General features: G+C 41.7%; 2 protein-coding genes and 1 non-coding gene across 5 annotated transcripts; 2 read left to right on the top strand and 1 right to left on the bottom strand.

Annotated features, from left to right (window-relative positions):
- The first annotated feature begins 748 nt into the window (after nt 1-748).
- On the top strand, nt 749-10,045 carry LOC131229199 (transcription initiation factor TFIID subunit 8-like). Its single transcript, XM_058225086.1, has 2 exons — nt 749-2,361; nt 9,656-10,045. Exon 1 carries the CDS (start codon nt 1,087-1,089, stop codon nt 2,191-2,193), a length of 1,107 nt encoding a protein of 368 aa, XP_058081069.1. The 5' UTR covers nt 749-1,086; the 3' UTR covers nt 2,194-2,361; nt 9,656-10,045.
- LOC131230148 (small nucleolar RNA snoR113) lies at nt 6,220-6,319 on the top strand. Its single transcript, XR_009163871.1, has one exon. It is a non-coding gene; the product is annotated as a small nucleolar RNA snoR113 (small nucleolar RNA).
- An 803-nt stretch (nt 10,046-10,848) lies between the features above and the next one.
- Nucleotides 10,849-22,085, bottom strand: LOC131228570 (protein LONGIFOLIA 1-like). Of its 3 annotated transcripts, none has more exons than XM_058224323.1 (6): nt 21,971-22,085; nt 20,338-20,727; nt 18,963-19,030; nt 16,064-18,265; nt 15,548-15,701; nt 10,849-11,851 (listed from the first exon to the last, which is right to left on the bottom strand). In XM_058224323.1, the coding sequence occupies exons 2-6, from the start codon at nt 20,489-20,491 to the stop codon at nt 11,013-11,015; spliced, it is 3,417 nt and encodes a 1,138-aa protein (XP_058080306.1). In that variant the 5' UTR covers nt 20,492-20,727; nt 21,971-22,085; the 3' UTR covers nt 10,849-11,012. The 3 variants fall into 3 exon arrangements, with proteins under 3 accessions (XP_058080306.1, XP_058080305.1, XP_058080307.1); XM_058224322.1 differs by lacking the exon at nt 21,971-22,085 and adding an exon at nt 21,743-21,899; XM_058224324.1 differs by lacking the exon at nt 21,971-22,085 and adding an exon at nt 21,355-21,663.
- Nucleotides 22,086-22,916: the final 831 nt, after the last annotated feature.

The raw sequence follows: 22,916 nt of genomic DNA, 5'->3' as shown, positions 1-22,916 counted from the left end.
GAAATATTCTCGGGCCAAAGAAGTTTTGAATCATGCTAATATTTTTGTTTTCAGTTAATCTCAGTGAGAATGAGGTTATGAACGGTATAGATGGCATGTAAACATCACCTTCGACCCCAGGGAGGTTTCAACGGTAGGAATTTTCCTAACCACCTTTTCCTTTATTACGGCCCACTTGAGTCTTGGATCCAGCTCACTTTTGGTTTCGTTTCCGAAAATGAGCTCACAAAACGGATGGACGGAGTGGATTCCTCATAAACATCACTGCGGGCCCCACCTCCGTTTCCAGCGCAGGAACTTCCTGCAAAAGGCAATCCGCGTCGTCCAGACCTCTACGCCCATTCAATGTTTCGTGTAATGTGGTCCACTTGAGATTGTGATGTACCTCATTTTTGGTCTCATACCGTAAAGGGATCAGGAAAAATAGATGGACGGCATGGATGAAACCCATACATCATGATGGGGCCCACAGAGTACCGACCATCAGCCATTGGCCAGTGGCAGGGGAGTGGCCAATCCGTTTCCTAACAGGAGAGCCTTTTGAGGTTTTTAACGGCGGACATTTAATCACTACTGTTTGGTGCGGTCCACCTGAGATTGAGATTTAGATCTTCCTCGTTTTTGGGAACTAGCCTTAAAATTATCTGGAAAAATGGATGGACGGCGTGGATAAAACACATATATCACGGTGGGGTCCACACAGCACCGACCACTAGCCACTAGTGGCAGCGTCACTTGCCAAGTCTGCAGCAACTTCGCGTCCACCATTGTTCCCAAAACCCTAGAAATCTCGCGCTAGGGTTTTTTACCCTTTACATTCCAGACTCTCTTACTTTCTCTCATTCCATCACAAACCCTAGAAATTCCCGGCCTCTCTCTCTCTCTCTCTCTCTCTCTCTCTCTCTCTCTCTCTCCATCACAAAACCTAGAAATTTCAGCCAAAAACCCGTCTAGCGTTTCATAAAATCGCCCTCTTTCTCCAACGGACGGATCTTTTCCTGTCAGAAACTGTGAAACGCCACGAGAAGAACCGATGCGATTCATCGCAAAATCCTAATTCCGGGGCAACGGTATGATTCTTTGAATATGACCGATGTCGGCTCAGAGACTGGAAGAGGTAACGACTGCACCAGCAACGACAACGGGAACGGGTCGAAGGTGGTGTCGGGCGTCGGCGATGATTTCAGCCGTTCGATCGCTAGGATCGCAGTGGCCCAGATATGCGAGAGCATTGGATTCCAGAGGTTCCAGAAATCCGCCCTCGATGCCCTCTCCGACATTGCAATTAGGTACCTGAGAGATATAGGAAAGATGGCGTGCTCCCACGCGAATTACGCCGGTAGGACGTCATGCAACGTGTTTGATATTGTGCAAGGGTTGGAAGACCTGGGTTCGTCTCGGGGCTTTCCCGGGGCGTCGGACGTCAATAGGTGCCTTGCGGGTTCGGGCATTGTCCGTGAGATCGAATCGTATGTGCAGTATGCAGAGGAGATTCCGTTTGCGAGGCCCGTCCCAAGATTCCCCGTTATCAGGACCCAGAAGCTGGCTCTGAGTTTCGCCCAAATTGGGGAAGCTCCGGCTGGAAAGCACATACCTGATTGGCTACCACCATTCCCCAATTCCCACAGTTGTCGTAGTACCCTCGATTGGAACCCGCGGTCACTGGGTCATCGTACAGATAAGACAGGTAAGATTGAGCAGGGGAGGAAAGAGAGGAATGGGGAAAGGTCGCTGTCGAGCTTGCAGCAGCAGTTTGCTTGCGATGACATGGCAAGGCCCGCCATGATGGATGCTGCAGCTGGGGTTGCTGCGAATGCAGGACATGTGTCCGAGTGTAATGTGCTGCCCGTTGCCATCCCTGCTAAGCTATCCAATGGCATGGTTGTTGGGAATGGAGTCTCTGTGGTTGAGATCTTTGTGCCTGTGATTGAGGCAGCGAAGAATGGGTTTTGCAATTCAGATAATGATGAGAGAAGGGTTCTTCCCAAAAAGAGGTCCACTGTGCATTTTATGTTTGGGACTGGCAAGAAAGCATTAAATGCTCCTTTGAATTTGAGTTCTAGGAGCACATATGTTGAGAAAACAACTTCTTGGTTTTCAAGGGATGATGAGAAGGATGACAATCAAAGGAGAGTGGAGCAGCTGTGTAAGGAGGCTGTGGAGAATCCAAAGGAAATCTCAATTGTAAAATAGTTCATTAACAGGTCTGCTTGATGAGAAGGTGCATTTTCTTTTTTAATTTCAGAATGCGCTGGTAGCAGTGGGTTATGGATGGTTGGATTTAAAGGTGTGTAGTGTTATGGAATCAATGGGTCTGTCGATAAAGGGTGTTGTATAGTTTCATCTTGATGGATTCAAGAGGTAAGTGACTACTGTTCCCATTACACCGTAAAACTTGGCTATGATTAATTCTTTTAGAAATAAATTTTTGCAGCCCATTCTTCCATGATTTTTAGTTGAACGGATAAATTTAGTTCTGCTTCTGCATATTCTATTCCAAACTTAGTATTTTCTCAGTGTTTTTGGAGACTAATCTCAGCTGCAATAATATAGTGCTGTTTGCGGATAAGATAATTTTTAACAGATTTTGTATGGATAGAATTAATAATGCAAAACCCGAAAGGGGAAATAAATAGATAAAAGAAAAGAAAGAGATTGTGGGAAATGACCCGACAATCCTCTAGCTGAATACTAGAGACCATGAATGCACGACTGTGAGCAAGCTCAACATCTATCTAGTCTTGAACTAGAGATCACTTCCCAGAGAATATTGTTTGACTTATGATATTCCATAGGCCTAAGCCTTATTTATAATGAGTCTTTACAATCTACAATAAAATCTATGGAATCTAAAAATAGAACTCCTAGCTAGCCAAGATCTAAAAAAATAGAAAACCACCTAAATAAGAAAGCACTCTAATTAAAAAAAGCACTTAAATAAGAAAATGCCTAAATAAGAAAAATCTAAGATTATTTCTTGCATAATTTAAAGATATGAAATAAAAAGAAAATTTTGAGATTTGAAATAAAAGGAAAGTAAGGATATTTCCTAATTTAGAAATTTGAAAGAAAAGGAAAGTAGAGATGAGTTTAAAAGGAAAAGTTTGCATTTTCTTGTGCACACATGCGGAGTGTGCATGCCCGAGATGTGGGCCTTTACTTCAAATCTTGATCAAGCAGCTTGTGTAGCCATGTGGTTGCATCAATTCCACCCGGCTTTGAAAATTACTCGTCCTCAAGTTTAAATTGGTAGTCATAATCTCCTGCAAAGATCCTCATTTGGAGCGCATCTTTTTTTTGACCTCACCAGTAGGTGATGGTGGATACCTACATGCCTGATGGGTAGGTTGTGTATAATATGGTGTTGAAACACGCACCATCTTTTCTTTTGCATCTTGTTGGTCCTCCATGTACTAGACGTTGATTGTGGGCCCTTCATCATAGTCAACTTCCGATTTGCATATTTTGATTGATGTTGAGATGGTACTATTATGTTGACCTCTATAGAGTTTGCCACTATGATCGCAACGCTGTCCATCTCTTTGATCATCGAATCGTGATGATCAATTGGATAGGATTAACTATCAACTTGCATTGTGTGGCCCATGGATTCAATTGTATATCTTCAATTTCATAATGTTTATTTTTAATTAGTCTTTAGGATGTGAAAGAGTCATGATTTAGTTAATAAACTCTTTTGTATTTTGTCACTTTCTTGGTGGGCCACTTTGAGGCACCATACAATGTTCAAATGACACAAATTGGTTCCGTTTGAGAGCTTATTGATTTAGCTATCAAACAAGCCCAAGGTCATGCAATTCTGACTATGTTTGAGTGAGTTTGGCCCATTTACGTAAGGCCCATATGGTAGTGAAAGGATTCAGGGGCATTTTGCTAAGTTTATGTTATTAGGGCTTCTCTACTTGGTTTCAGTCTATATAAGGCTCTGCTATGAAGGTGTAAGGGATGATTATGGAATAAAAATTCAGTTTGCAGGTTTCTTTCTTTGGTTTTATTTGGTAGAAGTTTTTTTTTTTTTTTTTTGGGGGTTGGGGGTGTTGGCCCTTTTCTTTTTTCCTTTGATCTGTTTGAGTCCCCTTGTTGGGTTTGCATTATTAGATCTTGTCTAATTTCATGGTAAATTTAATGGAAATTGCTTATAGTAGCAGTATTGGGCAAATGGATGTGATATCCTCTTTTGTTTTCTTTTTAATCCCTATCTTTATGAGATGCTACCTGTCATTTATTTTCCTGGGGTTCAGTGCTTGGTGAGTGGTGCTGATCTGAGCCTTTGGAGTTGCCCTTTCCAAAAGCTTGGGTGAAGAAGAACTTTGATATTTGATGTTTAATATGCAGTTGATCATTCATAAGACCTTTGCCAATCTACCATTTAAAAGCTGTCCCCAAATTGCTAGGAGAAAGGGTGAGGGCCTTTTTGGGTGACCCTTGTTTTCCATTTATTTTTCTTTCCCACCATATGTTCGTTCAGTTGGGATGATAGCTAGGGAAAACATCCTGCTTCAAGGTTTAAACATCGCCGCACCAACAGTTCTCCCAAAGGCGAATTCTGGCCCCATCCCCCACAGAGAATGACATGCCTTTTCAGAAAGCATCTCTAAGCAGCATTTGGGTGGTATGGAGGTGTATACTGTTTTGGAACACCTTGCTTCCAAAGGTTGGAGGATGATCACTTCACATTTGGTTGATATGCAGGAGTAAGATTACTGCCTTTCTTCATTTCATTACTTGATCTAGAATAAGGAATATCCTTTTGTGTTTAAGCTTAGATGATGAGACCTGTTGTGGTCGCAAGCAGCATTAATAGTTTAAACAGCAGTTTCTGAAACCAGTGACTACCTTGGACACATTTTGACTTGGCCTGACTATTTCTCACTCTGATTTTGAAGTGTGACTTTCCTTAGTTTGGGATGATATTTTAAGGGCATTTTGGGCAACCACCCTAATATTTTACTAAACCTTTTTTTTTTTTTGAACCCCTTTGCCAGACGGTGTCAATACCGCCTATTGGTTGTTCATCAAATGGCCCTTGGACAGTTGATAGTAGATTGCTGTCTTTGGTCAGCTAATAGCAAAAGCAAAGCTAGTAGCCAGCTGCTTCTATCTATATAGCAGAGGATTGGTGTTGATTTTATAGGACTGTATTGTCGTATGAAGATCTTTTTTTGTTTTTTGGTTTTTGAGAGGCTCCATGAAGATCTTGACAATGGTTGGCTGGGAATTGGGATCATTCACACATGCCATTCATTGGCACGTCTGAAGGGGGTCGCATTTTTTTCAAACACCTTAAACTAATTATTTTAGGAAGCATTCTGTGCACCCCCAAGGTACTTCAAACTGACCTTAATGATTTGGTACTTGGAGCTGCCATTAAAACTGTTTTTAAGGGAAGTCCTTTCTTCTTTGTTGTTGGAACCTTGATATGTTGAACATCAGGCTTCGGTGATTTGCTGCCTCCTAATGCTGTCAGGTCGTCAAAAAAAAAGAAAAAAAAGAAAAATGGTGTGGGGAGTGTCCATTGACTATTAAAAGCACTTGCTTCTAAAAATACCTAAAATGGATCGTATATGGAAAGTGAGAACGAGAGAATTCTTCAACTTTATTTCCCCTCCTTTCCATGCATTGATCGGATCTGACCGTTGTTATGTATTTGTTGGTTTTTCTTCCATACTAGATTAAAGAACTGCCCTTTAAACTACGGTTGTTCTAATTTTAGAGGAGTAATCTACCAATATAAGAAAAAGAATTCTGTAGCTGAACTTTTCGACTTGAAATGATCAATTGAGTGAAACTACGCAGATAACTTGGATTTACTGAGATTTGAACATAGCAATTATGGCCGCCTCTAATGAAACAAAATATCCACTCGTCATCATAGTCACTGTGATTTGCAACCCTCTGACATATCACCTGTGATGCTCGACTGAGATGTCCCACACATCCCAGGATGATTCTTCTGGTCACATTTTTAAGGGCATGTGGCCTTTAGCAAAGTTTTGACCGAGATGATGATTACGGTAACGTATTGGCTACATATTGGACTTGGTCTTGTTTTGATTTTCGAGGTCCATAACTTTTAATTTCTATGTTATTTTTATACCTTTGTTATTATTATTATTATTATTATTATTATTATTTTATCATCATTATTATTATTTTGTTTCAATTCCTGTTAGTTTCTCATATTGGAACACTGCTCTCTGGCAATGATGACAAAAAGGCCGGTCTTACAGCTGCCACAGGATCTCTTTAGTTGGTAGTAGAATGATGTGAGATATCTTAAAGGTGTTAACTGAGCCATTTGAGATTGTTTCAATCGGAATGATTAGACTAATATATATATATATATATATATATGATTGATTTCCTTGGGAAGTTTTGCACAAGCATGACGAAATTAACTTTCACTGGACTAATCACAAAGTAGAAAATGCTAGAAGGTCTGCAATAGGTAGCATAAGAGTTAAACGTATATTGCTTAATGTTAGGGAAATGAGAAAACTTTAGTTGCTTGATGCGGGAGGAGAGTAGGATTGGATTCTATTGAAAATCAGGCCAATCTGATCATCAGGTGGGATACATGTGAACATATAACATTGACCATTAGCAGCATGGTCAAAGGCAACCCAGGTCCACGCCTTCGTGTTTTGCCTGAACTGTTGGCGAGGCATTTACCCTAGGCATGTGGGCGCCCTTGCCATGGTATCCAAAAACGGTTATGTAATGGCTGTGGCCGTTACATAATGGTAATGGTGGGCGCCATTATGCATTATGGGGCCATTGCGGCTTGTTATGTTGCTGTTACAATTTTTTATTTGTTATTTGGCTTCTTAAAAATAAAAATAAAAATTCACTGTAACGGTTTTTTCTTTAAATAAATAAATAAATTTGGCTGTAACAGCCCATATCGTAACAGTAATGATGGTTACCTTTATTGAATACATTGGCTCCTGCATCACATGGGCTGTTTGTAGTGTGGTATTCCCAGGGGTAGCTCCTTTTTTTGTTTTTTGTTTTCCCCTGGTAACCATTCTTTTAAGGTTGTAAATATGTAAGAGGGTCTTTTAACTTTATTTCAACAATGCTCCACATTTCTTTTGAGATCAAGAAGTTAAGATTTCAATTTCCCAAATTTCAACATCTCCAATTTCTTTCTTCTTTATTATTATTATTATTATTATTCCTAATAGTGAATTATGATGGTCACCTTAGACTGGACATCTTGAAAGCAATTTGAGCTTCCCTTAGTGTCACATAAGAGATGGAAGAGCAAAGATGTTGCCGGATTGGAGCTTTCATGGTGGGGTCTATAAATATGTATATGTAAATATTTATTATTTATTTAAATATGCATATATTAAAAAGAATGGTTAAGGTGGAACGGGACCCCAAATAGTTAGGATAAGGTTAGATTAATGATTTAAATACTTATGCACTAAATATTGTACATATTAATGCAGAATGGTGGTCTCCTGTGAGCTGTGCTCCAGCCTGCAGGAGGTCCTTGGTGTGAGCCAAGTGGGGGGTAGCTTAGGTGGGCCCCAGCTGTGATGTGTATGTGACATCGAAGGCTAGCAAAGTGGGGGTGGCTCAGGTGGGCCCCAGCTGTGATGTGTTATGTGAAATTCACTCCAACCGTTAGATGATTTTAGGCAGAGGGCTCATCCATGATTCAGGTGGGCAACATGATTGGGAACATTGTACAGGGGGCCGCCCACCCTCCTGTTTCCGTTGGTGTGATCCACTTGAATCATGGAATCAACTTGGCTTTTGGGCTGTGGGCTTAGTGTGCTATAAATCACCTGATGGTTGGAGTGGATTTCACATGCACATCCCCACCTGTGCTTATCCCCCTTTTGCGCACATAAGGTCTACTATGGGTTGCGGCACTGCTCGCAGGAGACTACTACACACACACACACACACACACACGTAAATATTAATATTATGATATATTTAATTACATATTAATATATATTTTATACATTAAAAAAAATTGTGCTTGGAAACTACTCCAGGCGTGTGCCTAGGGGCTCCTAGGCATTTCAGGCACTCCAGGGGCAGGTTCACCTTGGGTGCGCCTGGTGCATTTAACTACACTGACCATTGAGCCCTTTCTCAAGGGCGTTTGTTTTGTAAATGTGTTGATTACATAAACCATATTTTTAAGATACCACATCTCTGTGCTTGGGATAGCCTGATGAGAGTCGTATTTGATGCAAGCCCAAGGTCCAACAACATAGTGTATACAATTACTATTTTGGAATGTTACTCCCTACTCAAATACACACTGTTGTGTTCTTCGCCCTTTCTAGTGATTTGGGTATTGAAATCTCAAGTCAATAACTGAAGTGCATCATTCGGCATCAAAGTGGGTCCTTTCTAGAGCTCTACACGAGTCGAGTTAGCTTGGTCAGCTCGCTCAACTCGACTTGGAAAAGTTCGACTCACCTTGGCTTGAAACTAGATACGGACAGAGTTGAGCTGGTTTTTGGAGCTCAAAAAATTTTCGAGCTTGCCCGAGCTCAACGCAACTTGGCTTGAACCCCGACTCCAATCGACTCACATCGAATTGGCTTTGTAACTTGGTCATTTTGATCTTCACTTTGCTCACCGAGTGTTTGATGAAATGCGTTAGTGAAAGTGTTGTTTCTTTAACTCCCCTCATATCAGGGTATTCCCGAAATGGGTATTCGAGGGAAGATAGGGAAGATTGAAGAAACAACAACACCACCCCCCCCCCCCCCCCCTAAAAAAAAAAATTTGTAATCCTGCCCTCGTATCTTGCTGTTGCTCATTGCGTGTTTAATGAAATGTCCACAAAGTACTCTTTCATATTTGCTTTCGAAGTGTGGGAGATTGAATATGCAATTTATATATTCGAGAAAATGTCAAGCCTGAGCTGCTGGCCGAACTGAGCCGAGCTGGCCAGTCGGACTTGAGGACCAAGCCAAGCCGAGCTGTGCCAAGCTCGACTTAGTTCGACTCATGTATAGCTCTAGTCATTAAAAAAAAAAATTTGTATCAGAGCAGGTGTTTGGATTTTGACTCTATATAATCTTGTAGTGGCTTCAAAGAGAGTGACACAAGAAGAGCATGCACAATCAACTCAATTGATTTGCACACAACAGAGCGGGTAGCTCACCACATGTATGCGATGGGTGCTCTTAACTAATCAAATAAGAGAGCTCTTGGGGAAGGTCCCACTGCAGTCTTAACCAACGATAGCTGCCCTGATTGTTGAGTACACCAATTAATGAGTTGTTTGATTGTTGGGTGAAAATTTTGAAATTCCATGATTGCTTTGGTTTCATTGACTGGCTAAGGCAAAGAAGGTATTTCGAGTGTCACACATAACTATGGGGGGATTCATCTCCAAGCCAATTGAGTCCATCAAGGTTAAGGAGAAAGTAACTTAGAAAAAATAAAGAATCTATGTTAAGTGAATAAATCGGTGAATGCATAGCTTGGAATCACCAGTGTGGTTTCATGAGTGTGAAGACTAGATTTTTCAGCATATCTTTTCCTTTAAAGAAAAAAGAAAATTCAAAATATCTTGTAGTGATCTTAACTTGGACATTGATATAAAGAATAAACTGGCTTACAAAGATGTATTTAAAATGTCTGATGCATACAGGTTGCGAAAAACACGCCCCAAGTGTTCTCACTTCCATGAATTAGACAATGGGATGAAGAATTCATGAAGTTAAAGAGGCTCCTCGGAGACGGCTGCCCGTGCTCGTCTCCATCATCTCCCAATGCACAAATAGCACACTTTAGGAAGTCAGAGCCGTTGATCCGGTGGGCCACCATGTGGAGGACAAGTGGCGGCAATCAGGCCATCTCAAAAACTGGATATTTAAGGGGGAAAAAATGGAAGAAAAGAATAAACAGTTGTCCACACCCAGTGAACAAAAAATGCAATATTTGGGTGGCTGTGTGCTTGTTTGATCTCATTTTAATTATTCATTTGATTGATGCCCAAAAATGAGTTCATCTCATTTTAGTTAATAGTAATTATTTGTTGGATATTATAGCTTTGCCAAGCGCGCACGTGTTTTCAGTAAAGCTCATGAATGGCAACATGACACATGGTTGTAAAATCTAATCCATCCATCAGGTTGGTATGTCAGACTGAAAAATAAGATCTGGTCCAATCAGCACGTGGGCCCAATACCGGGTAGCAACTATGAATCCGTTGGGTCATTAACAGAAAAGCAAAATAATAAAAAAAATAATAATAATAAATCCAGAATTCCATCCAATTGAATTAATCCAAAAGAAAGTTCAGAAAAAGGACTTCACCCCATAAAATCAATGTCTTGTAACTCCAAATAAAGTTAATTGAATCTCTAGTGCATGTGATACGCATATACAATGTAGTCTTATATATGAATTGAAATCGCAATTTATGTATGAAATGATAAATCTTATTATTATTATTATTATTATTATTATTTAGGTGCCAGTAGGTTTGTGACTTGGGTTCATGTCAACCTAGACATGACTGACCCAACCCAAGCTGGGGTAGGGTTTTCAAGGTCAGTCCGGGTGGGCGAGCAGTCTTGACTGGTTAGCCTAAGCTGATCACTCGGCGACTCATAACGATCGGTGGCTGAACCAAACCGCCCACGAAAACAGGTCAGTGAGCGACTCACAACGATCAGCGGCTCACGAAAACGGGTCAGTGAGCGACTCACAACGATCAGCGGCTCACGAAAACAGGTCAGTGTCCCGTCAAGGTTTTAAGACAATGTGTAAAATGGAGATATTATAAGAAGAAAGAAATAAAAAGGTCACTGACGTATTTTATTATTAAAAACATGAGTATGCATGTTAAACACTACAAAATAGATATTTGTACAAAAGCTCTAAACATAAGAAAAGCTCCATCCGCCAACAATTCCAACCTTTTTTTTTTTTCACATATATATTATAATAGAAGTTGAAAAAAAATGAGAAATGAAAAGAAAAAAAACATTATTTCAAGATATTCACTTAGCAAACAGCTGCCTGCGTCGCCGAGTCGGCCTTGCCCGCAGGTTAGATGCCTCACCATTCACAATCTCATCAACCAAATCCTTGAAAATCGACCGTTCAACGTCCAACACCACGCCTGGCACCTCCTTATGGAAATCCATCCAGCTCTCCCCCCGGCACATCACATCCTCCCTTAAGATCGATTTCAGCCCATCATCGTCTTCATCCAAACTACTCTCCAGACTATCAGCAGCCTGGAGCTGATCAATCTCTGAACAAAGCTCTCTAAGCAGTCGCTGCCCGCTCGGTGTTGCCACTGTCAGTTTATCGCTTCGGATCCATGGCTCGGACTGGGGGCCCACCAATGCCAGCTTCCGGACTAGAATTTCGTTGATGGCATCGAACATGAGCTTCCGGTGGAGCTTCTCCTTGTTGGGTTTCGACCGGAGGGTGTTTTCGCAGGTGGGGTCCGCCTTCAAGAGCCAGCTGGTCTTTGTTTGCTCGAGGACATAGAACAAGTCGGGGCTGATGGGGTGGCCTGATGGGTGGAGCTGAATTGGCGTCTGGCCAGAGCTGAGGTCTTTAAGTAGGAGACCTGATGCCAGTAATATTTCAGAGATGTATCTGTGATCTGGGTTTGCATCTTCACACAGTGAGGCAATGTGATCTGTGGTGGCTTCGTCGTGGGCTGAGTTCAGACGCCTGAGCTTCTGAACTAAGAGCTCAATGTTCTCCAATTTCTTGTGGTCGATTTCAGAGCTGAAATTGGATTTTGTGCCATTGGATAAGTCAGGACCCACCATGTTCCAGCCGTCTTCACCAGAGATGTCGTCCGAGTCACGATTCTCATCATCTGAAGCAAGAAAAATCAGAAGAATCAATAAGCATATTCTTGGTATTATTACATATCAACTACAAAAATGCCAATATCACAAAGGGCTGCAACTTGTGTCTCGGTGAACCTGTACCCGATTGACCCAACCTGAGTTTGGGTAGGGTTGTCAGGGTTCTCAGGTTGGTTTTGGTTTTGAAAATCCCAACCTGATTTGAATTCAGGTTAAGAAAAATTCAGACCGGCTTAGATCCGGTTGGCAATGATCACATGTTTTTGTCGGGTTGGTGGGAATTCAGGTCAGGTCGGGTTGCAGATTGGGTCATGTTGACCCTAAACCCAACCCAACCCAAACCACCCAAGTTGCACCCTTAATATCACATGGGGTGAACCACCACAGGGAGGATCAAGACATGTAATTTGTAAAGCTCACCCATCTGCAGCCCCATTGGATGGGCCATGGCCCAGAAATACAATGGTTAGACAATTCTGACCACTCAAAATTGAGTGTTTTGGTCCCATTAAAAGTGAACTGTTGATTGATTGTTTTTTTTTTCTATCACTTCATTTTCTCGCCACATCTCCAATTGACTGCTTATGATCATCCAGTCAAATGGTTAGATTCTAACCATCCCTTTTCCACCTAAACTCCACTGATCAAATGGCTACGATCATCTGATCAAATGGTTAGGATTGTCCAACAATTATGATTTTTTGGGCCATGGCTGATCCATCATGGGGCCTACCAGACGAGCTTTCCCAATCTTGCATTTGCCATGTGCTCCCATGGAGGTGGGTGTGATATTTGCATGTGAACTACCAGTTCCTCAAATAAACTACTTCAATAATAGTATTTAAATCATACTTCTAAAACTCACTAACTAGACTTGAAACTCGGACGATTTGACTCAACTCAGTGAGAATTCAAGCCAAGTGGCTTAGAAACTCGGTCCTGAGCCTGATTTGATAGAGATTTGGGAAGATTCATCGAGTTGACTCGATGATTTGGTCTCCTCAACACGACTCGCCATGACTCAAACTGAGTCACTCAGTGAGTCGCATGTCATGACTAAATACTAATAAAAGGCAAGGTAAAAAAAGGAACCCACTACTAACAGCTTACTGATAAAATTTGGTTGACTCGATGATTCGGTCTCCTCAACACGACTATATATATATATATATATATATATATATATATATATATATATATATATATATATATATGGGAAAAGGTACTATGCGCTCGACCTCACGGTAAGCATTCGTGAGGTCAAGCTGTGTGGGCCCCACCGTGATGCGTGTCGACCATCAACACCGTGCATTTGATGGGTACCCTCTGAATTATGGGATATCCCAAAAATCAGCCGTATACGGAACTCAGGTGGGCCATACCATCTAAAATCATGTGAAGACACCGTTAAAACATATCAAAGCAATTGGTGGGGCCCACCTGAGTTTTGAATGCTGCTGAAACTTGGTCTGAACCCTCATCCAAGTGGGAAACACATAATGGATGGGCTGGATTTGCAAAACACATCTCGGTGTGCCCAAAAAATGATTATGAATGTTTTAATGGTGCACGGCCCCTCCCCACTTCTGTATGTGGTGTGGCCCACACAAGTCACGGATTGACTTGATTTTTGAGACCTAGGCCCACGATGGAATGGTGCATCTGACTGATGGGGTAGATGTTCAAAACGCATCACGGTGGGGCCCACACAGCTCGACCTCATGGGACGTAGTACCTTTTCCCTATATATATTAGTATTTCTAATACCTCTAATATTAAATTATAAAACATCGAGTGGAGTTGGGCCTTAGGTCTTTGAGTCAAACCAACTGGCTAGCATTGAGTCGATTCGAGTTTTCAAACTAGGACTTAAATACTGCCTTAGTTGTTAAGTACAGACTTAATATTAACTACACAGATGTGATTGTAAGTAGGGTCTGCTCCTAGGATCATTGTGACTGACGTGGACACATGTCCACATCGATCGATAGGGACCACGTCTTGAACAGACCCAGGTGCAATGGTGACCTGAAAAGGGGACCGCAGCAACATTATTTCGGATAACGCCATGTCTGTCTTCTTTTCCACTGTATAGGATACATTTAAGTAAACTTTGTCTTTTGTGCAGGTTGTAGGGACAAAATGCGTGGCCATATCACATCATGACAATCCCCTTGAAATCACACAATATCTGCACATTAGTACAAGGACCCAAGTTCTGTGATGGTTGAGAGAGATTCCTAATTTCAACAACCCCTTCCTCCCCTCAGTTACCAGTGGCTACAAGTAGGTATGGCAATATGAAAAAAAAAAAACCCCTCTTCAGGATCCAGTGTGTCTAGGAATTGCAGGACTCCGAAGAGTCGACACGAGTAGAAGATTCATGAAACTACAAGCAGACAATTTTCTGGGCAGAACGTCAGTGAAAGAAAATGAGGTCCCCTTCTCGAGACACTTGGATTTAAAGTAGTGCAACCAAGGCTTAATATTGGTCAATGCATAATGATATAAGAGAGGCAATTTACTGACTCCCTATTGGGAACTTAGTTTGTGGATGTGGAGCCAATGGTCTATCCAAGATATTGATCTGATGGGCTCATCATGGATGGACCATTCCCCCAGAATATCCTTTCAATTGGTCACTCTAACCTTCCTGTTCTTGGCTCTCAACAGAGGAAAGACCAAAGATTAAATGGCTAGGATCATCCAATTTGGGAAATTTTGGGGGAAATGGTCCATCCGCGATGGGGGCTGTCAGATCAATGGCTTGGATAGACCAACCATGGGCCCCACATTTACAAACTAGGTTCCAAACAGGGCAGTTCCCTGTTCGAAATGAACATGGATCTAGGCCTCATAATTTTATTTTATTTTTTTTAAAATTTTTTTTAAATACAATATGTTTTTCTAATGTATCAACTCAGTCAAAGTCCACACCAAGGTGTTCCAAAACAGTAATGGTGGCTGAAACGGCCACCACCGTTTCCGTTATGATATGGGTCATAATGGCTGTTATGGACCCCGTATCGGCCGTTACGGACCTTTTTTTTTATTTTTTGAAAAAACTGTTACAGGACCATTACGGGGCCATTACGGCCTTTTTTTTTTTTTTTTTCTTGTAACAGCCGTTACGGCTGTTTCAACCCTGTAACGTGTAACGGTTATGATTGTTATGTAACGGCAACGGCCATTACATAACCGATTTTGAATACCTTGGTCCACACCAATGCAACCGATACGTAGTGCATATCAACTGAGTCAACTCACTATGCTGAATAAGTGAAATGAATGCTAACAGTGTTGCATATCAATCGAGTTCACTCATCAGATATCGATAACTTGAACCATGGGTGCAACTCAGATTCAACTCAGAAACCAGTCATGAGACATCCAAACCCCACCCCCCCACCCCCCACATGAAGTTAGAGCTTGGGTGCAGCACCCGCAGCCTATCGAAACTGAGTTGAGTCGACCAAATCCCGAGTCAACCAGGTGTATGCATGGAGGTGAGTATTTGAACATAGGTTGCCCCAGCTTCTTCCACTACAAGTGCATGGGTGGATCCACCAGAATTTCATGGGCACATTACCATCTATGTAGTATGCAAGCTACATAGTGAGAAACAAGCAGCAATTCTGTAATTTTTTGACATTCTTATGCTTTCTTAGTTAAGTAGATGAATGTCATAGGATTCAAAACCTCACCTTTGAAGGCATTTGATATTTTCTTCACAGGAGAAGGTAGCAAATCATCTCTGTAAAATGAAGCATCGAGAACGGAGACAGGACTCGGCTGTTCAGGTGCGGTCGTTGTGAATTCTGCTGACATACCATCTTCACCCAAAATTGGCGATGATTTCTGAGAGGGTGTTAAACAAGTGAAAACGAAAAAACCCATTAATCATGTCAATTGAGAAAATGAAGAATCCACAGGAATGGATACTACGTCGCATTCAAATGCTCATTTCAACTGAATTGAATTAGAATCACATTCAATATAAAAGTATAAAAGGAAAAGACCAAAAGAGGGCCAGCAACATTTTAGCTCAAGATGCCTGCCAAATCCCTAATTGCGATTTCTAGCATTTCAAGTTGGAACTGAAATAATCTTAATTGCAATTTGGGGGTAGTCCCTCGTTATGACTGATTCCACTACATTCAATTGACAGTGCAATTCGATCTCATTGAGTATCCAAACGCATCCCAAACAAAAATGCATACCTTTTGTTTTAGGCTCGAAACTGTGGTATTCACAGCCTTCTGAGATGGACTCCGGTTGCCTTGCTGGAAGAAAACGCAATTCATTTCTGCAGACTGGTCGGCGCTTGTCACTTCTATATCGACCTGTGATGCCAAGCTAATGTTGCTATCTGATCTCAAGGAAATCTCATCCCCCTGATTACTCTTTCTTGTTTCGCTGCTGATCTCACTCATCTGGTCTTCGTTCTGTTGGGCATGGACTGGTTTCGGCCTCTGTCGCCCACCTGGAGAACCTGATTCTGGTTGCTGCCGGATGGGTTGCTGCCTTCTAGGCTTGCCTGAATCTGATGGTGGGATGGGAGGGCGAGATCTCTTCTCTGAATCAAACTTCTTCTGCAGCAGTCTCGGGCTCACAGAGCCAGAATTCCTTGTCGAGCTTCCGTTGTTGTCTTTCGTTGGCAACTGAGACCTAGATGAAGCATGCACCGACCGCATCTGAGGTTTCTGTGAAACATTTTCTTCTATCTTACCATTGGTTTTCTTATCAATGGAACCGAGAACCCGGGCACCAGACTCCCTTAGATTGGCTTTAGGAGTTGTGTCTTTAGCTGTTCGGGTGTTGGCTGACACCCTTTTGCTGTCAACAGAATCGTTCCTCTGAAAACTACGAAGACCCGACAAACTGTCCAAAGGAATAACCGAGGAAGCAGGAATACCAGATCTATTGATAAGCTTCGCTGGTTTCATGATTACTATTGGAGACTCAAAAGCCCGCGGAGGACTACTCCCCTTGATTGAGGGAGAACGAGGTCGATTGATCTGTGGTGGGTTCCGCCTGTTTGCTGATCTTGGGTTGTGATCGATCGCAATCAGGTTCAGGTTATTGTAATTCTTTGGAACTGAAATGTGGGAATCTTGGTCTTCTTTCTTGGTCTCTAAAAGCCCCTTGGCCTGCATTGCTTCTAGTATCTGTTTAAGTGCTCTGAGATCCTTATCGGACTGCTGAAATTCAAGCTCTTTCAGCCTTTTCTCTATCTCACTGTACACAGATTGGGAAGTGGGTGGCCTTGTGTGGGCTTCACGGCTTCTAACTGCTGTTTTCTGCGGGCTCCGGCCACAATCCTGCTGCCTCCATGGAGCAGTTTCGATCGGAAATCTTGTACTAGAAATGGGTTTCATTACTGGATCAGGACTTCTCCTGCGTGGTGAAATGGGGTCCTTGAAGGAGCTCCTTGGGGATTGTGAACTTCGATCTTGTTTGCTTTCATTAGCCATTTTCGATGATCTCAAGTAGCCGTTGCTGTTTTTCTCGGTGTAAGAAATATCACGATCTTCGTCAGAGCAGGTTTTCATCCAACCTATTTGTCCCTGACCGTTAGAGCTTGAATTGGGCATTGCTTCCAAGCCCATCAGTTTCGCCACAACGCTTGGCGGCCGCTTCTGAGTTCCTGACTCTTGCTGCGGACTCAGTGAACTAGAATTCTTTTGGTCGAAATTACTCCGCAATTCCTTCAGGATTGAGTTTGATTTCGAACCAACGTTAGTAACACTCATGGAACGCTCTCTGCTATCCAACGACAGTCTCGGAAGCTCTCTGAGCTTCGCGCTGGATTTACAAGTTTCTCTCGAGTCAAAAGAGAACCGAGGAGCATCCTTTGATACTGAAAACAAAGACCCATCTTTTGTTTCGCACGACCCTCTCGGCGGCTCTCTCACATCATTGAAATTCCATGGCGCCTCCTTAAGTTTCGCAAGAACCCGGAGCGATTCGTTTAGATCCATAGGCATCCTCGATTTTCCATTGATTCCATGTGCGTACGATCCTCCATCCATTGATTTGGACAGCTGTAAAGGCCTTGGTGAGTCTCTGTGCTTCAGAACATGATTCGCAGGTTCTTCTCTGGTGGAGGTTCTAACCGATAGCCCACGAGCTTCTCTATAGATCGAGTCCTTGACAACATCTCGCAAATCAAGGGATTCCCTCCCAGGCTGAGCATAAGCACTATTCGGTCTGCTTTCGACATCTGAATTCTTCGACTTCTGCGGATTCCTCAAGGACCGCTCTAGAGTGGCCCGATCAAATGAAGGGGGTTCCGGTTGAGCTGTTCTATTACAGTCGAGAGATGAAAATGATGAAGAACAAGATGAAGATGAGCAAGAAGCTCTGGATGACTCGACCGAGATTCTTTGATTCTCAATCTGATTCTTGCTCAAGCTCTTCTCCTGCAAACACATGCCAAGTGCTTATGAATATACACGAAACCACAAACACCCCAACCGCAACAACGTTCAAAAACTACAATATGAATCAGAGAACACGGTCTTTTAATTCCAGAGTTCGACTCAACAAAGTCAATAAAAATGAAAACAGAAATAAAGATTAAAACAAAAACTAGCAGACTTTCACAACAGATTTGCTAGGGGCGCTTGCCCATGAGCCTCATCCCTTGGTGATCCTCACAGTTCATCTAGTAGATCCCACCATGGACGGCCTGAATGGTGAAAATCACACTGATAAGAGATCATTGCCATCCATACGTGTGAAATCCAGAAGGTTATTCCTGAATCGCCTTTGTATGGATGTTGAATGGGGTTTTGAAAGCCATAGCTTTTTCATCCTCTGAGGCCATCTAAATTTGATTATATCCAGAACAGCCGTCCATCAATGGCATGGTTGAGTAGCCCGAAGTGCTATGAATGAGTAGCTCCATGATGGGCAGAGGAAAGTTGTCATTAGGATAGGCTGCATTTAGGTCGCAGAGGTCCATGGAAACCCTTATTTGCCCATTCATTTTCATAACCAGGACAATATTGGAAGATCTCCAAACAGTGAGACTTTTCCTATGTGAACCTTTTATCGCCTGGATCGCCAGCCAATTTCTTAATATCAATTAGTAGTGAAATCTGGAGCAGTTCTTACCACGATGGCCTGTGGGGAACATGCAGTCTCATCCGTCCCAAGGTTGCCGTTATTCAAGTGGGAATGGCCTATGAAAAAACATTGATATAATCAGATTGGAAGCAAAAAATCATAACATGAAATCGACAGCTGAAATGGGTCTAATCAAAGATAACGAACTTCAGCCAAATCCATGAAGAGGGAAAACGGTGCAAACATGCTCAACTCAATAAACCAAGAAAACAAAAGGCGAAACAGAATTTCCACTGTTCAAACAAACAAGATAGTCTTCACAGCAGCCAGGCTTCTCAAGAAGAAGATAGACATACAGAAATGTGGGTGGTGCGTGCCTACACCCGCCCAGATCAATTGCAGAAATCTCCTAATTTTATGTTTTAAATAAAAATGGCATTTCAAAGCAACCAGATCAAATAAGAAAACAGGATACCATTTTCATGTACTTCTTACGACTGAGGAGATATACCATCTTCAGTGCGAGGATATGTATGTATTTCTGGGTCCCAAGTTCATATGGTGGTGCCCATGGTTCAGTGATCCAGAACATTGATCTAATAGACTGCTGTCGATTGAATGTGCCCAAAAATTTTACAGATAGGAAAATCCTAATCCCTTCAATCAGTGGCCTCCAGTCCAGACATAAGTAAGAAAAAAGATACAGTGAATTTTAATATTCAACAAACCACAGAATGAAGCCTTGGTAGGATCCACCAATCTGGGTGATGTTACACACATCCACCATCCATGGCAGACCCCATCAGAGCAACAGTCTGGATTGCCGGACCATGGAGCCCCGTTGTTTGGATTAATCCTCAGGGTGAGGATCATATAATTCCTCTTTACAAATAAGATCAATCCATACCACAGAAAATAGCATTTCATGGATTAAGGAAAATCTCCATAATTAAGAATAGAGGGATGCTACTACGACACACATGTATCATGAAATTCCATTGAGTGTGCAAACAAACATGGCTATTGTGCATGTGGCACTTGTATGTGGTGATCAAATCCCCCGACTTGATAGGCTACCACATGGTTGTGCCAGATACTGAAAGATATGGCGATTGGAATATAGTGGCCACACAATCAGCAGCCTGAGAAAATGAACAGTTAACTCACAAATTGAGCAACAGTCTACATTCCTCCAGCAAAACTCGCTACAATCAGATAGTAGGAGTCATCCATTCACTACAATTTTTTAAGATAGCCCATCCAAATTGTGGACCACAAGATCAATGGTCCATACAACAGAACATGTTCTCTAGGCCTAAATTCCTGGGCAGGAAGGTCGCGATCATCATAATTGAAAGAGAAGGTCATATTGAAAACAACATCTACAAATTCAAATTCCAACCCTAGTCTGGTTACAATATACCTGAAGAAATCTTCTTATGGCTGTGGCCATTGATTCTCTTTCCGGTGATGATATGATGTCGATCAAACAGCTGAAAGATCCCAGTCATACATCCAATCTGCTTCTGCAGATCTGGATGGTCATCTGTCAACGCCTGTATCAGCTTTGCGGACATCCCGCCTTCTTGCTTCAATTACAAACAAATCTCCCTAACTCTCTAATCTTCACACCATAGAGAAACCAATAAACTTTTAAACACCCCGAAAGATAGAAATCTCAATCCCTTTTTCTCCAAGAATTGCAACAGCACACCACACAATTCAAGCCTCTTTTTATCAGCACTCAATGAGAAGAATCCCAGCAAAATACAAAGCAACTCCTCAAATCTTGCAATGACAGCTTTTTCATTACCTATTATCAGCCAAACAAATCCTTCAGTTATCTAATAAAATCAAACACCTTTACACCCATAATTTTAAATGATATTAACATTCAATTCCTCTATCACAACAGCTACTGGAAAAAAGAAATTTATATTTGTCAGTTCATATGCAATAAAAAACCAATAGCAGAAAATCTCAAAACACTTATTTGAGGCTTCATATCTCCAAATAACACAAGAATTTCCAACAAGAAATTCTTTTTTCTTGGGATTGGTTAATGATACAGCATTGAATTCCTTCACAAACAGCCTTAAAGAAAAAAAAAAAAAGAAGAAGAAGCCATTTTTAAAAACCAATTCTAGGCCCACAAAAATGGCCTTTTTCTCAGCTTCTCCTAATGATATGAAATCAAAACCAAATACCCATATCCATAATCACTTCTCTAGGCCTCAGATTACAAATAACACGAAATTTCGATAATTAGCAAAAAATTTCCTTCTTTCTTGGGATTTTCTTAATGATACTGCATTGAATGCTTCCATAAACAGCTAAAAAACCATCCTTATAAACCAATTCGAGGCCCAAAAAATGACAATTTTCAACTTATCCAAATCATATGAAATCAAAACCTGATAACCAATCCAAAATCACTTACCTAGGCCTTGAATCATCCATAACACAAGAAATTTCAACACCCAACACGAAATTCAGTTCCTCTAACAACAGCTAAAACAAAACCATCTTTTTTCCAACCAATTCAAGGCCCAAAAAGAATGTTACTTTTTCACATTCTTCAAATCATTTGCAATCAAAACCCAAGACCCAAAAAGAAAAACTTCTCTGGTCCTCAACAACAATGCAGATATTCCAACACCCAAAAAGCAATTTTCTTTTTGTTGTGCTTTCCTTCAAAACAACCCAAGAAAGGAGCAGATCCAAAACACCCACCAATTAATTGAAAAATGCAGTTATTATTCATGGGTTTTTTGAGAAATGACTGAAGGATAGCTAAAGAGTTGAGAGAGAGAAGGAAAACCCATTACCCAAAATCAGATTCCACAGCTAAAAATTCACCCAAGCAAGCAAATTTCAGCAGACCCAAGAAGAGATGTTTTGTGGAGAGAGAAGCTTTCTTCTTGGTTTTAAGAGAAAACCACATTGAGAGAATGCATTGCGATATATGAAGAGAGAGAGGACTTATTCGAGGATGGTAAGAGAGACAGAGAGAGAATGGGTGGGTCAGATCTGCGTGTGGTGTGTTCTCACGTTACCATGTGGCCTGATAATGGAGGATGGGCTCCACATCTGCCTGCCTCAGCATGTGAGGTGTGTCAGAACCGAGTGGGGTTGTGTTCTGGAAAGCCTGCAATTCCATTTCCCTTCTTTTCGTTCTCGTCCCTCCCAACCTTTTTCTCTCTTCCATTTGTTTTTTACTTCTCCCCATCCACCGCCCCAGGATCCACGTCATCAACTCAAGCTTCTGGTCAAGACCGTTGATCTTGTGGATCGCCGTGTGAACACTCAATTATCAGTCATTGACCTTTTTTTTCAGTTGAATTTGCACCGTAGTTCTATTTCTTTCTACGATCACTAGTTTGAAAGGTTAGGATTGTTTTATTAAGAAGATTTTTCTGGGTATGATCTATCAAGACTGGGGTCGATGAATCAATGGTCCGGATCATTGATCTGTGGGCCCCACTTTTACAAACCTAAAACTCGAGAAATCCCAGTGTTGGACCATTTTTAGGCTGTGAATTGAAAGGTTAGGATTCTTTTACCAAATGTCTGTGTATGATATATAAGTCTTGGTCCAACTGATCAACGGTCTGGATCATTGAACTGTAGGTCCCACTTTTCGAAACCGAAAACCCGAGTATTTCTTTCCCATCCTACGGTTTCCTATAAGACTTCAGAATTACCAAAATAACCTTTGAAAATCTATAATCAACCCCTACTCTTCGCAGATTGGAAAGAAGAGCTGGATTCCAAAAAGCCCTTTGACAGCTCACCAAGCTGTGGCAACTCATCCTTCGTACGGATGGAATTCATGCATCACATCCAGATCTTCCAATAAACCACTTCTATCACACCGTCCATTTGGTGGGCCCAAATGATCAGTTAAAAAGGAATGATATCAGTGGTCTAAATTCAATGACTAAAATCCAATGGTTAGCCATCGTTCCATCCACTATTTTAGTGGTCCAGATTAGAGTACGT

The sequence above is a fragment of the Magnolia sinica genome, chromosome 16 (genome assembly GCF_029962835.1).
Source record: "Magnolia sinica isolate HGM2019 chromosome 16, MsV1, whole genome shotgun sequence".
Classification (NCBI taxonomy): Eukaryota; Viridiplantae; Streptophyta; class Magnoliopsida; order Magnoliales; family Magnoliaceae; genus Magnolia; species Magnolia sinica.
Note: the sequence above shows the minus strand (reverse complement) of the source record. Positions and strands in the feature narration are given on the sequence as shown.

Bases quoted from the DNA above. Each gene is read 5' to 3' on its own strand.
- LOC131229199 (XM_058225086.1), top strand. From the start codon at position 1,087: ATGACCGATGTCGGCTCAGAGACTGGAAGAGGTAACGACTGCACCAGC.
- LOC131228570 (XM_058224323.1), bottom strand. From the start codon at position 20,491: ATGTCCGCAAAGCTGATACAGGCGTTGACAGATGACCATCCAGATCTG. The intron at 19,031-20,337 runs GTATATTGTAAC...GTTTTTTCATAG, and splicing joins CCATAAGAAGATTTCTTCAG to GCCATTCCCACTTGAATAAC. The intron at 11,852-15,547 runs GTGAGGTTTTGA...TTCTTGCTTCAG, and splicing joins AATATCAAATGCCTTCAAAG to ATGATGAGAATCGTGACTCG.